The 14522-nt window shown below is 33.6% G+C and overlaps 1 protein-coding gene across 8 annotated transcripts in view; it reads right to left on the bottom strand.

Moving 5' to 3' along the window:
- Smg7 (SMG7 nonsense mediated mRNA decay factor) overlaps window positions 1–14522 on the bottom strand; it is an 82351-nt gene that overhangs the window by 42194 nt on the left and 25635 nt on the right. For 6 of the 8 annotated variants that reach the window (XM_046419542.2, XM_046419545.2, XM_046419544.2 and 3 more), the window contains exon 2: window positions 1127–1265. The exons of 1 other annotated variant lie outside the window; for it this stretch is intronic. In XM_046419542.2, the coding sequence (XP_046275498.1) occupies window positions 1127–1242 (116 nt within the window). In that variant the 5' untranslated portion in view covers window positions 1243–1265. Of the gene's footprint in view, window positions 1–1126; window positions 1266–8819; window positions 8938–14522 lie in introns of those variants that run through there. One more of the 8 variants, XM_058571385.1, reaches the window with a different exon arrangement.

Raw genomic sequence — 14522 nt, 5'->3', positions numbered from 1 at the left:
GAACAATAAACTGTTTAGATATCATGAAGACATAATAGTATGAACAGAAAATAAATCCAAGAAGGAGTTAAAGAATTGAGTCAGATGTTTTTCTTTTTTTTTTTTCTCTCTAAACATTAGTTGTCATTATGTCGTTATTTAGTATTTTAAAAACTGGATCTGATAATACAAACTATAAATTATAGAAATGCCACGCTAATGATAACAGACTCTAAATCCATCTGTTAAAAATTAATAATCTAATAATACAATTAGATCATGTATGCTTTCACCTATTATAAAATCTTTGAATTGTACAGCAATTCTACCAAGTGAGATATAAGCTCTCCATTTTGCTAATGAGGAAATGGAGGTGCAGAGTGGTTAAATTTGCCCAAGGTCACACAACTAAGAAGTTCCAGGGCTTGGGATCCACCTGCAATCTACTCCTAGAACCAGAGCTCATAAGCATTATAGAATAATGTAAATCTTTTGAAACAGCCTCAATACAGGTGTCACTGTCACAGCACTGATTTGCAGGAGCAACTATCACCTCTCAGTTAAAGGCCACATCTATAAAATTAAGCATCTTCCCATGTTCTGTCATTATAAGATGCTATAGCAAAGAGTTACTAACTCATCATGTAAAAGACTTCTCTAGTACATTATCATAAACATATTTCTTTAGGCATTAGGGAGGCTTAACTGCATCCCATGCTGATGTAAAGAAACAAGAGCTGATGTCTCTGGCACGCAAATATATTACTATACATGTAACTGAAGCACAAAATCTTCATTCTAGAGAATAATTTACAAGATAGATCACATCTCTATGCTTATAAATATTCAGAAAACTAGTACATAACATAAAAATCTCTTAAATTTACTTCAGTAAATTTTTAAACAATTGTTCCTTGGATCACAAGATACAAATGCTCATGACAAAGTAAACATGCCAAAGTTCTCATAAAGCCACATAGGTTAAAAAAAAAATCTTTAGCATGCCCCTCCCCCATCTTGGTCAAAATAAAATCTTTCACAAAGTCTCCAAGTCTTCCATTAGTGTTCATGAAATACAAATACTTTAACATACATCTCTAAAAAATGAATAAAAACACGTAGAAATCCCTTGTAAGTTTTATCCTACCTAATATTACTTGATTTCAGATGCTCCTCTGATTTCAAGTTTTCGGTCCTCATCTGGGACTTAAATGAAACGTTTTCTCCCACAATGACTATCTGCAAGAACATCCAATTTCTCATAAGGTAGAATGGTTTAAGACATTCTAGATAGAGGAGAGGAGGAAAATATGAGTTAACTCACAAAAACAGATTCCCCTGGAATAAAATTATTTTTCTTTGAAATGATTTAATGTGAAAGGCAAAGAAAAAAATACCAAAGTTTTTTCTTTTTATATTTAGTTTCTTAGAATACACCCTTTCAAATTGTTTCAAGTATTTCTAACAGATTCCAGTTATAGACCAAAATGTTATCCTTTCCTAGTCTGTCTCACTGGCTGAAAGCTGAGTGATCTCCATAGGACAGATACAGGTTACCCAACAGGGGTCTTGTAGGACCAGGTAAGAATGCCCTGCAGAATACAGAAGCAGAGAGACTCCTTGCAGGGAAAAACAAGACACATGAAACAACTAAACCACAATTACAGGTGATACGGATAATTCTAAGATTAGTTTTTTAAATGTCAGATTTTTAACATCTTCATTCATAGAACAAAATTGGGTCATTTTTAATGTGCTAGCTGCTACATGAAGGTCTAAGTACACAATGATAAATGAAACAGATATGGTCCCTACCATAGATTTAAAACTTAATGTAGAGACAGATCAACTAGAAAGGCGGAGGCAACAAAAAGTAGTGGTTAAAACCATGGGCTGGGAAGTCACTGTCTATAATTAATGGTATGGCAGGGACTAAGTCAAGATACAGTAAAAACAGCCCAATTTCTTGAGGGTATCAATTTAACTCAAAGATTTAGGCAGTTAGATAAGTAACTATTGATTACATTTGTAATTATGTACTAGACACCAGGCCAAATGTTCTATATGCATAATCTGATAGAATGGGAGTATAATATGATATATTGTTAAGTTAATATGATATATTGTATGATATGATATATTGTTAAGTTAATATGATATATTGTTAAGACAGCTAGGAATCAAAGCAAGTTCTGCCGCTTGCTAGCTATGTAACCTAAGGTGATTACTTCTCTATGCTCTGGTTTTGTAAGATAATAAAATAATCTACCTCACTGAGATGGTTTGAAGATAAAAGAAAGTAGTAGAAATAAAGCAATTAGGACCATAAGCAAGCCCTCAAAATGTTAGTCACTATTATCACTGTTATTATCATCATTTACAGTTATTATTACCCCTTCCAACAGTTCCAAAAGGTAAATGATATTATCTTCATTCTAAATTAGGAAACTAAAGCTATGAACCCATACTATCAATTCCACAATTGACCACAAAGTTTTCATAATTTCTGACAATAAGTTACACCTTAAGCCAGGCATGGTGGCACACGCCTGTAATTCCAGCAACTTGAGAGGCTGAGGCAAGAGAACTGCACGTTTGAGGCCAACCTTAGCAACTTAGCGAGACCATCTCAAAATAAAAAATTTAAAAAGCACTGGGGATGTAGCTCAGTGGTAAAGTGTCCCTGGGTCATCCCCAGTAGAGCAATAATAAAACAAGTCTTAAGAGAAATTTCAAACACGTAGCAGTGGACTTTGCTGCCATATTTCCAGAACATATATTCAAACTCTTGTGACTTTAACTGTACTTTAGTGGAAAAGAATGTTATAAAATACTTCATGATAAAACAGAAGTGCTATACAGCACATAAGATTGCACAGCTTTCTACTTTGCATTTTATGATCCAATGACTTTACTTTTAATCTATTAATGCTATTTTGCCCCCCAATATCTTTTTATTTTTAAGTTGTAGATGGACACAATCTCTCCATTTTATTTATTTATTTTTATGTGGTGCTGAGGATCGAACCCAGTGCCTTGTGTATGTGAGGCAAGCGCTCCACTGCTGAGCCACATCCCCAGTCCCTTGTCCCCCAATATCTTTATTCATGCATTTTCATTCAACCTGGCGTGTCCTCCCATTTCTTTCTTTATCTGGTTAAACCCTTCTCATATTTTAAAATTCAGCAACTCCTCTAAGAAAGCCTTGGCTTGGCCAAGTACTGACAGCACATCTTAATGCCCATTTCAACTACCGCAGTCACAGCATTATAAGAACTCATTTGTTTACACATCTACACTAAACACTGTCCTATTCCACCCTATACATCCTATACCTAACAGTGCCCTGTATTACAGTGTGCTCTAACTTAAATTAATTTGAACTAAACAGTCTCTCAGTTAAAGGTCAAGATCCTGAAAAAAAAAAAAATCAAGGTTTCTCAAATTTTGATAATAGTTTTCGAAGTCTTCAGGAAAGCAAGGTTTTTCCATCTGAAAAAGGATAACAAATTCCTGTTTAAGTTCAGAAAACCTACCATTTTATACAGAGAAATAGATGACTGTTTACTTGGCTCTCTGAAAATTCAGATTTTACTTTCATTTGTAGTTTTCATCTATACATCATACACAGAACACTAAATATTTCTCTAGAAATACAAAATCTTAAATCTCAAATAGAATAATCCAAGTGAAATTTAAATGAAGCCATCAACTGGGAAGCTATTTCCCCTCATCTCAAATTTTACATTAGACAAGGTATGCCAAGAACCATGATTTTCAACCCCATCAAAAAAAAAAAGTCCAGGGGCTGAAGATATGGCTCAAGCGGTAGCACGCTCGCCTGGCATGGGCGGGGTCACTGGGTTCGATCCTCAGCACAACTTAAAATAAAGATGTTGTGTCCACCGAAAACTGAAAAAATAAATATTTAAAAATTCTCTCTCTAAAAAAAAAAAAAGTCCAACATCTTCCTCCCGCCCCCCAATAATCCATTCTTTGACAATTTAAGAATACAAGTAACAATAAATGTTGACCAGGATGTGGAGAAAAAGGTTTCACTCATACATTGCTCTTGAGACTGCAATTGATGCAACCACTCTGGAAAGCAGAATGGGGAGAGTCCTCAGAAAACTTGGAATGAAACCACCAGTTATTCCACTCTCAGCATATACTCAAAGGACTTAAAATCAGAGATGCAGCCACACCAATGTTTATAGCAGCTCAATTCACAATAGCTAAGCTATGGAACCAACCTAGGTACCCTTTAACAGATGAATGGATAAAGAAAATGTGGGGCTGAGGTTGTAGCTCAGTGGTAGAGGGTTTGCCTAGCATGTGTAAGGCACTGGGTTCGATCCTCAGTACCACATAAAGAATAAATAAATAAAGTAAAGGTATTGTGTCCATCTATAACTTTAAAGAGAAAATGTGTTATATATACATAGTAGAATATTACTCAGCCATAAAGAAGAATGAAATTCTAGTATTTGCCAGTAAATGGATGGAACTGGAGACTACCATGCTAACACTAAGCCAATACCCAAATGGCCAGATGTTCTAATATGCGGATGCTAACACATATTACTGGAGGGAGGGAAGAATAGAAGTTCATGCAATTAGACAAAGGGAAATAAATGCAAGAAAGGGGTATGGGAATAGGAAAGAAAGGAGGAGAATTAATTAGACATCACTTTCCTCTGTTTGTATATGAATAGACGACCACTGAAACTCTACATCATGCACAACCACAAGAATGGGAAATATAACTTCATGTGTGTATAATATGTCAAAATATACTATACTGTCATGTATATCTAAAAAGAACAAAAAAAAAGCCTTTATAAAATATAAATAAAAAGTGTTTTTCAGAGACAAGATATATTATAGTTGGAATATTATTAAAGTTTAATCTCATTAGCCAATTTATGTGTTTTGATTGGAGAGTATGATCCATTTATATTTAAAGAAATTCCTGAAAATGTACCATTTCCGTTTTGTTATTATCTCCTGTTTCTTGTAGTTGTTTTTTTTTTTGTTTTGTTTTTCTTTTTTGCTTTAACTTGTACTTCATTGATATATTTTTTAAAGTATTTTTAGTTATAGATGGACACAATACCTTCATTTTTACTTATTTTTTCTATGTGGTGCTGAGAATCGAACCCAGTGCCTCCCTCACATGTGCTAGGCAAGCACTCTACCAATGAGTCACAATCACAGTCCCAACTTCACTGATTTTTATAATCCCATTTCCCTTTGTTTATATCTTCTATGAATATTATTTTATCATTACTGTGGTGATTATATAAAAGCTTCCAATATTACATTTTAAACTAGTAACAAAATGACTTAATTTCCATTTAAAAATTCTTTGGTTTAAAAAAAAATCAATTCTTTACAATAACACCTGTACCTTCACAAAATGAAACACACATAACAAAATTAATATATTAAAATCTAATACAGGTAATAGAAAAGAAAGAAAAAGAAAGCAAGTTTGAATAAAATTAGTATCACCATAAATACAAAAAGATCACCTTAAAAGATGACAATGAAGTAAACACATGCTTCCATATGTGGCTAACAGAAGTAAAGTCAACAGAATCCTAAATGAGGATATAAAGTAAAGCAAAAATGAGTAGATACCAGAATTAAAAACAGTTGTAATGTAAAAACAGACGAGACCAAGAAATAGTAAGAATAAGTGAAAAATAACTGACACAGTAACAACATGACAAGATAAAGCATTAGGATGTGACAGAAGACAACAAGCATGTCAAGAGAAGTTTCCAGACAAATGGTTAAAGGAAATGTGAAATATATACACAGTGGAATTCTAGTCAACTATAAAGAATGAAATCATGTTGGAAAACGGATGGAACTTGAGAACATTATGCTAACTGAAATAAGCCAAACTAAAGAGCCACATGTTCTCTCTCATATGTGGAAGCTAGAGAGGGGGAAAAAAGGTAGGGAGTGGAAAAAGGGGGAGAGATCTTAAGAAAATAGAAGAGAAAGCAATAGAGTATAGGAAGGGGACCAAAGGGGAAGCAGGAGAGGAAGAAAAGAGGAGGTCCTGGGGAATGTATCAATGAAATCACATTGTGTACCTGTGTGAACATATACTAAATAGAACCCCCCTACTATGTATAATTATAATGCACTAATAAAAATTTTTAATAACACACAAAAATAATAAAAATGAGAAAATATCTGTAAAAAACCGAATTTGATAAGGGACTATTATACAAAATTCACAAGAACTCTTAAAACTCAATAGTGAGAAAACAAGGATATGAGTATATCCTTTGACAGGTGATGCAGAACAAGAATAAGGTTGGAAAAAGAAATAGCAAACAGTCATTTATATAATGTAGAGAACCAAATAAATTTAAATTATGGAAAAATAAAATTCAACTTTCTATCTTGAAGTAGGTAGATAATATGGCAGATGGCCAAGTTAATTAAACAGCTAGCAGCAACATTTAAAATACTATTTGACTTAAAAGAATCTATAAATCATTATGGTACACATTGTATAGTCTCTTCTTGTAAGTGGTTTCTGAAATTAAAAATCTAAAGATACACAAAAGTCAAATTTGATTTTCAATCAGAGAATCATTAGCCTGGGTTGGGGTTGTAACTCAATGGTAGAGCACTTGTTTCACACTTCTGGGTACTTGGTTCAATCCTTAGCACCACATTCAAAAAAAAAAAAAAGGGTATTGTGCCCATCTGCAACTAAAAATATTTTTAAAAGAATCATTAGCCCATATTTTCAACACAATGATTTTATGTAGATAGTTTTTTTTTTTTTCTTTTCTTTTTTTTTGGTACCAGGGATTGAACTTAGGGGCACTCGACCACTGAGCCACACCCCAGAACTATTTTGTATTTTATTTAGAGACAGGGTCTCACTGATTGGCTGAGCACCTCATTTTTTGCCGAGGCTGGTTTTGAACTCAAGATCTTCCTGTCTCAGCCTCCTGAGCCGCTGGGATTACAGGTGTGCACCACTGTGCCCGACCTAGATTATTTTCTTATTTAAGTAAAGAAATAGGTGCTATGTTATAAGCAAACAATTTAACAAATTAAACATGACACAGATCAGAAAGAGTTTATGTGTATTGTTTCATTAATGGCCCCCAGTGAAATCACATACTTCCTGGCACCTGCACCCTCATAATGAACTCCCTTCACTCAGTGATCCTGGGCTTGGTCACCTGGCTTACTTGCGCTAACTGGGTTTCAGCAAATATGACACAAAGACTTGATAAGCACTTGTTCATTTTTGTAAAACCACCCACTGCATTATGTAACTGAGGATAAGAGAGTACTTGGAAAGAGAGATCTGTTTTTCCCAGCTATCACAGTCATCCCAAGTGAGGGTCCAGACATTTGAATGAACTGAATCATGAAGGTCAGGATCAACTTGACTTAGTCTGAGGAGTGAGAGATCTTCCAGCACAACCTCTGAAGATATTAAGATATAACATGAGCTAACTTAAGATCTACAATGGTTTCACCTGGCTGCTGTGTTACACTAACAGGTTTACCAATAATAGCAGTAGTAGAGACAGTAAGATGCAGTCAGACTCTGTCCAATAACATTTGTCAGCAGATTGATTGTTAAGTGGGGGGTGGGGAGATCAAGGTCAATTTTCAGTATAAGAAGCTAAAATCAAGGATTTACCATTTACTAACATGGGAAGGCAACTGAAAATTTAAGGAGAAGAGTGTTTTTGGGAAAACAATGTTTGGCACATGATGTTACATAAGCATTTGCTGTTTTTATAACAATGTTGATAAGTTTGAGATGTTCATTAAACATCCAAGTCACTGTAACTAGCAGTTTGTTAGTGTTTGGGGTTCAGAGGAAAGACTGGGAGTACAGATACCCATTTGTGTGTGTGTGTGTGCACACACACATATATAAAATTTTGAATAAGTATAGAAATACAGAAGTCTGAGAAACTCCAATATTTAAAGGCTACACTGAGAAGGGAGCAGTAAACAGATACAGACAGGAGGTAAATTTGAACATGGTATCCTGAAAGTCCAACAAAAGAGGATAGAATCAATAAATGCTGATGATTAAAATGAGGGCTGAAAATTGCTCACTGGATTTAGTAACATGGAAGTTAGTGAGGATCTTTTTAAGTAATTTTGTTGGGGAAGCAGAGGCTTAAGCCTATAGACTACCTCGAGAATGAGAAGAAAGGACTGAGACTAAAACTCAGTTTAGACAACTTTGCCTAGAAAAGAAAAGAATCAGGAGCCGGAGGGAAATATGAAGGTCAAAAAGATTTTTAAGATGGAATAAATAACAATAAGGGTTTTTAAGTAGGGTGAAATGGAATGAATAACAATATAGGAAAAATTCTGATAGAAAAAAAAATGGGTGAAAACAGAAGTCTCCAGAAGCCATAGGGGCTTGTTCAAATATTATGCATGTTTAAAAGGAAAAAAAGTCTCAGACAGAATAAAATTAAAAATTTAAAATACAGACAGAAAGAAAGACAATAATTATTGAGGTCTACTAAATGACAAGTGAAATAAACCATTCAGAGTTTAATTTTAATAGTAACCTGAGATTTTTCCAATTTTATAAGTAAATACATAAAGATCAGAGATTTTAGGGAACTTGCCCATGGCCACAAAGATATTAAGTCCTAGAACTAGGATTCACATCCAGAATTCTGAAGCCTAAACATTTTCCAAACATAATGCATGACAGATCTCAATTATCAACAGTTCACACACACTGAAAGTTAACTAGAAAAAACCTATTGTTTATGATTTAATCTGAGTTTGCCTTTTTTAACAGTGTAAGACCCACTTACCTCCCCCATTTTCCTGCTAAACATGAAGAACTTCTCAAAGTGATTTTCCTGGTTTAGCTTTTAGTATAAGTTCTTTCCCAGGAGGTATCTCTCCAGTTCTTCCTTCTCTCTTCCTACTCGACACAATGCAAAACAAAAATCCTAATTTTCAGAAATTTTTAAAATTAATATAATTATGGATAACATAGATTTCCTATATTTTTTTCATATAAATTATATAGGAGAAATAAACACACAGACTTAACAGCAACTGTAGAATGTTCTTGGAAGTGACTCTAAGTCATCATTACAAATAATTTGTTCTGTGGCTTAGGGCCAAAACTGTTATTCATAGAAAAAGTTTGAGTACACAATTAAAAGGACAAGGGGGACACATTTTCATACTATGCAACTTTCTTCAGCAGCATCTAAAACATAGAGTAAGATCAAACAGATTCTATTACACCTTCCCATACTGCTATTCAAAAGCAAAGTTATAGACTAACATCACTTGTTATTCTAACAGCTTAAAAGCCAGATTTTCAGTTTGTTTCTAATACTAACCAAGAAAAACAAATTATACCTTCTTATGTTGCCAAGTGTGCATAAGGCAAAATACAACTCTATACCACAGCAACAAAACTAAATTATCAGTTCACTTGGGCAACTGACCGAGAAGTTAAAGAGTTCATATGGAATCTGGTTGATATCAATTTTTTTGTAATGGGTGAAAAAATAATAAAAATTTTCCAGATTTGATGAAAATTATAAACTCACAGATGTAAGAAACTCAATAAACTACAAGTAATTAAACAAAAAAAGAAAAACCACAAAAGCATTTCAATGAAATAGTTGAAAAACAATCATAAAAGAGGAAAATCTTAAAAGGCGACAAAAAAAAAAAAAAAAAGATATATACCATAAAGAGGAATAAGTTAAGAATCATGGCTGACTGCTTATCCAAAAAACAAAACAAAAATCCAACCAGAAGGTAATAAATAGAACATAGAACATCTTCAAAGTACTAGAGGGAAAAAAAAAAACTCCATCTATACTTTCACATTCTGTGAAAATATTCTTCAAAACTGCAGGTGAAATAAATACATTTTCAGAAACTTAAGAGCTAAGGAAATTTGATGCCAAAAAGATCAACATCATAAGGAATAGTTTAAAAAAAGAAAAGAAACATGATACTAGATGGAAAATTATAACTGAATCAAGAAATGAGTATTGCCAGAAATAATAAACATGTCAGCAGATACACAACAACTTTTTACACCATTTTAAAAATTGTATTTAAAAATTAACTGTTTTAAGAAGAATATATTATATTTTGGAACTTAAGTCATATATAGAAGATGTTTAACAATAATAAACAGAAGGGGAAATGAAAGTACATGTTACAACATGTTACATTAAATATAAAAGGGTATAACAGACCCCATACTATAAGTCTTAGAGCAACCAAAGAGAGGAAGAGGGAAAGGGAAAGACAGACATGGCTAGTAATAAACCAATAGAAAAAACAAAACAAAAATCAGAAACAGAAAAGAGAAACCTCTCTCCGTAAATAACAGAGCAAGCAGGCAGAAAGCCAGTAAGGTTTGATGAACACTATCAACCAAATAAACCTGTTATTTATGGAATATATTACCCAACAAAAGAGCACATATTCTTTGCAAGTGCACATGGAATTCACCAAGTCAGATCACATGCTGAACCACAAAACAAGACTCCAGAAATTTAAAAGAACTAAATCACATAAGTACAAATCAATACAGAAACCCACCTGGAATCAGATGTCTTAAGTTGAGGACTAAAGTTGTCTAGTTCCTGAGATATTTGGAAATGAAATAATGTATTTCCAAATAAAAGGTCAAAGTAGTAATCATAAGAGAAATGTGAAAACATTTCAAACCAAATGAAAGTGGAAACATACATAATGTGTAGAATGCAATAAAAGCAGTAGAGATTTTTATAGCTTTAAATGCTTATATTAAAATAGAAAAGTCTAAAAGCACTGATCTCAGCTTCTACCTTAAGGAGCTAACAAAAGCATATTATGCCCAATAAAGTGGAAGGAAGGAAATAATAAAGAGCAGAAAAGAAAAAAGTAAAAGCCAAAAGTTGATTCTTTAGAAATACTTATAATTCTCCCTATATTGATCCATCGTTAGAACACAATTCCAATAATTAAAACAAAACAAAACAGCAGGCTGTTTCAGGTAGAAACCAAGAGGCTGGTTTAAAAAATTTATTAGAAACCAATTTTCAAAAAAAATAAAGGTAACGAACTTACACTAATTTCAAAACCTAATGAAGAGCTATGAAAAATCAAGGGAACAGGGAGAGATCTGTATAAGGGCAGAGGCAGACCAATGGAATAGGTCAGAAATAAATTCTACTTATGTATGAATGTATGTTTGTATGTAGGTGTCTGTGTATAGTTAATTTTTGACCAAAGTGGCAAGGAATATAATGGGTTAAAATAAAATTTCAATAAGTGATGCTGAAACAACTGGATAAAAATTTAAAACTAGAAAAAAACTCAACCTCAAACAATACATAAACAGCATACATACAAATTAATGCAAAATGGATCCCAGCCTTGATCTGTAACATCTCTGGAAGATGATTTAGGAGCAAATTTTTACAACCTGCTATGGTTTGAAAGTCTATGTGCCCTCCAAAATCCATGTTGAAACTTAATCTCCAAAGCAACAGCATTAAGGCATGGAGCCTTTAGAAATTATCAGGCCATGAAGACTCCACCCTCAAGGATGGGATTAGTGGCTCATAAGGGGCTGGAGAGAACTAGAGAGCCCCCTTTTTATCCTTCTATTGCTTCCTGCCATGTGAACGCATAGCATTTGTCCCCTTTGGAGGATGCAGAAACAAGGTCTCATTTTATAAGCAGACAAGGCCCTCAGCAGAAACGGAACCTGCCAACACCTAGATCTTGGCCTTTACAGGCTCCAAAGCTGTGAGAAATAAATTTTTGTTGTTTATAAATTACCTAGTTTCAGGTATTGTTATAGAAACAAAAATGGACGACCCCAGAGTAAATAACTCTTAGATGATTCAATGAAATTAAAAATTAATAAACTGTGTTCATCAATATTTAATACTTCTGCCTTTTGGTCTCAGTCAATGAGATGAGAATTTTTCAGCTCCTGTATAATCTTACGGGACCACCCTTGTATACGCAGTCTGTCACTGACCAAAATGTCCTCATTGAACATTAACGTGCATAGCCACAAGTATCAAGAATGAAAATATGTCCATGAAAACATTTTTAAAAGAATGTTTCTACAAAGCTTTATTCACAATAGCAAAAAAAAAAAAAAAAAAAAAAAATCAGAAACAACCTAAAGGTTCATCAAAAAGTAAATAGAGGGTCTGGGGTTGTGGCTCAGAGGTGGAGTGCTCACCTCAGCACCACATAAAAATAAATTAATAAAAAATAGATAGTGTGTCCAACTACAACAACAAAAAAATATTTTTAAAAAGGTGAATAGATGAACAAACTGGTATATACATGCAATGAAATACAATTCAGCAGTCAACAGGAAGGAACTACAAATGTACACCAACAATGTGGATGAATCTCTTTATGTCAAGCAAAAGAATACATACAAAAGAGTACACACTATATTATTCCACTATGAACCTGTGGCAAGCAAAAGAAACCAACAGTGATAAAAATCAGAGTAATGATTTGCCTGAGGAATAGAAGACGAAATGGTCAGGACTGACTACAAAGGGGCCTGAAAGAATTTTGGGGGGATTTGAAATGTTCTAAATCTTGATTTGGGTGATGGTTATAGGGATATATTTGTAAAAATTCATAACCATACATTTCAGATGAAGAGTACTCTGTTATAGAAAGATAAGATTCTGACTGAAAATAGTATATGCTGGGGTTTGGGGTATAGCTCAGTGATAGAGTGCTTGGCTAGGATATGTGCAGCCCTGGGTTTGATCCCCAAACACATGTACATAAAAATAAAATTTAAAAAAATATGCTTATGAGGTTATCATATATATTTGGGGTTTTTGTTCATGATTCCTAGTTCATAACTCCCTCAACCTATGGGATCTGTGCTATTTCCAGGTAGACAGTGACAGAACTGAATTTGATCTGCTAACTTGCAGGTGTGCTGAGGTGGTCGGGGTTTATACCTTTTAAGGTCATGGAAGTCTTTTGCATTGACTTGTGATGTGTCAGCAGAGAAAAAGCAGGTAATTTTGTGGCTCTTCAAAAACAATGTTTACTCTAAAAGGCATCATCTGTATATAGATAAAATACAAATTTATACATTCACAAAAAGGCTGGAAGGGGTTGACAGCAGTGGTAGCAATTTTAATATTACAAATTTATTTCTCAATCCTCTAGTTTTATTCAAGGCACATATACATTTGTAACAACAATGGGGTGTTTAAAGCCATTAAGAATGCAAGTTGATTTTATTATCATCTAGCACCTATTCCCTGAGGATCTGGCCTTGATAACTTTATATAGTTATTCCTTGGTATCCAGAGGGGATTGATTCCAAGATGCCCCTTAAATACCAAAATCCACATATTTTCATGCTCCTCATATAAAATGCTATAGCATTTGTACATAACCTTAACATATCCTCCTGTATATTTTAAATTATCTCTAGATTACTTATAACACCAAATACAATGTAAATGCTTTTTAAAAAGTTACTTTTACTGTACTGTTTAGGGGGTGCTACTCATCAAACCCAGGGTCTCATGTATGCTTAGCATGTGCTTTACCATTGAGCTAAGTCTGTAGATTTTTTTTCCTGAATATTTTCAATTTAGGGTTGGTTGAATCCAGAGATGCAGAACCAGCAGAGGTGGAAGTCTGGCTGTACTTCCCTGCTTACAGATTTAAGTCTTACCACTAAAAGACAACTACAAAGTCCATAATTTTTAACCCAGCTCATGCTATGGTCTCATTCCAGGTGCCTATAGGGCTGTCAACATAGACATTCCTTTAAAATTCCCTTCAATACATACATCTTTATTCCTTATTTCCATTAAAAGTTTACCACTTCTTCAAGGCCAACTTCAATATCATCAATGACTCTCCTGCTCCTTCACCCTTCATATCTAAACAGTTACTAAAATCCCACTGCTTATATCCCTTTAAAAATCTCTCACTAATGTTTCTCAGTGTTCTGATTTAGGTTCTTATTGTCTTCACGTGAATTTTGGCAGTTTCCACCAATGGTCTTCATGACTTCACTGCAGTTCCCAAATTTATCATACCAATTCTAAACACATCAATTTCATTTCTAGCTCAAAAACAGATAAAGTCTGAACTAAGTGGCCTGCTAAGATATTATTTGTGATTTAAATATCAAGATAATGAGGATGACAAAAAAATAAAGTTGTTTTTTAAAACATAATAAAAATCCTTTGGTGGAAACTCCTTATAGTATTACTACTGGCTGACAGAAAGAAATATGAGTACACATATAATTAAGTTGTAGCTACATTAAAAAAGAAAAAACACTGAATTTTAGTTAACCTAACTAAAATATTAGCATTTGAATATGCAATCAATATTAACAACTGCTAAAAGATTTAAAATTCTTTCTTTTCACAATAAATTATCAAAATCTAATATGTATTTTACAATTACAGCACCTCTAAATTCCCCATCCTAGATTTTCTTTGGAAATACTTAACATAATTCAGATTTCACAA

The sequence above is a fragment of the Marmota monax genome, unplaced genomic scaffold (genome assembly GCF_021218885.2).
Source record: "Marmota monax isolate L192 unplaced genomic scaffold, Marmota_monax_Labrador192_F-V1.1 WCK01_AAM20220418_F8-fsc00209, whole genome shotgun sequence".
NCBI lineage: Eukaryota > Metazoa > Chordata > Mammalia > Rodentia > Sciuridae > Marmota > Marmota monax.
Note: the sequence above shows the minus strand (reverse complement) of the source record. Positions and strands in the feature narration are given on the sequence as shown.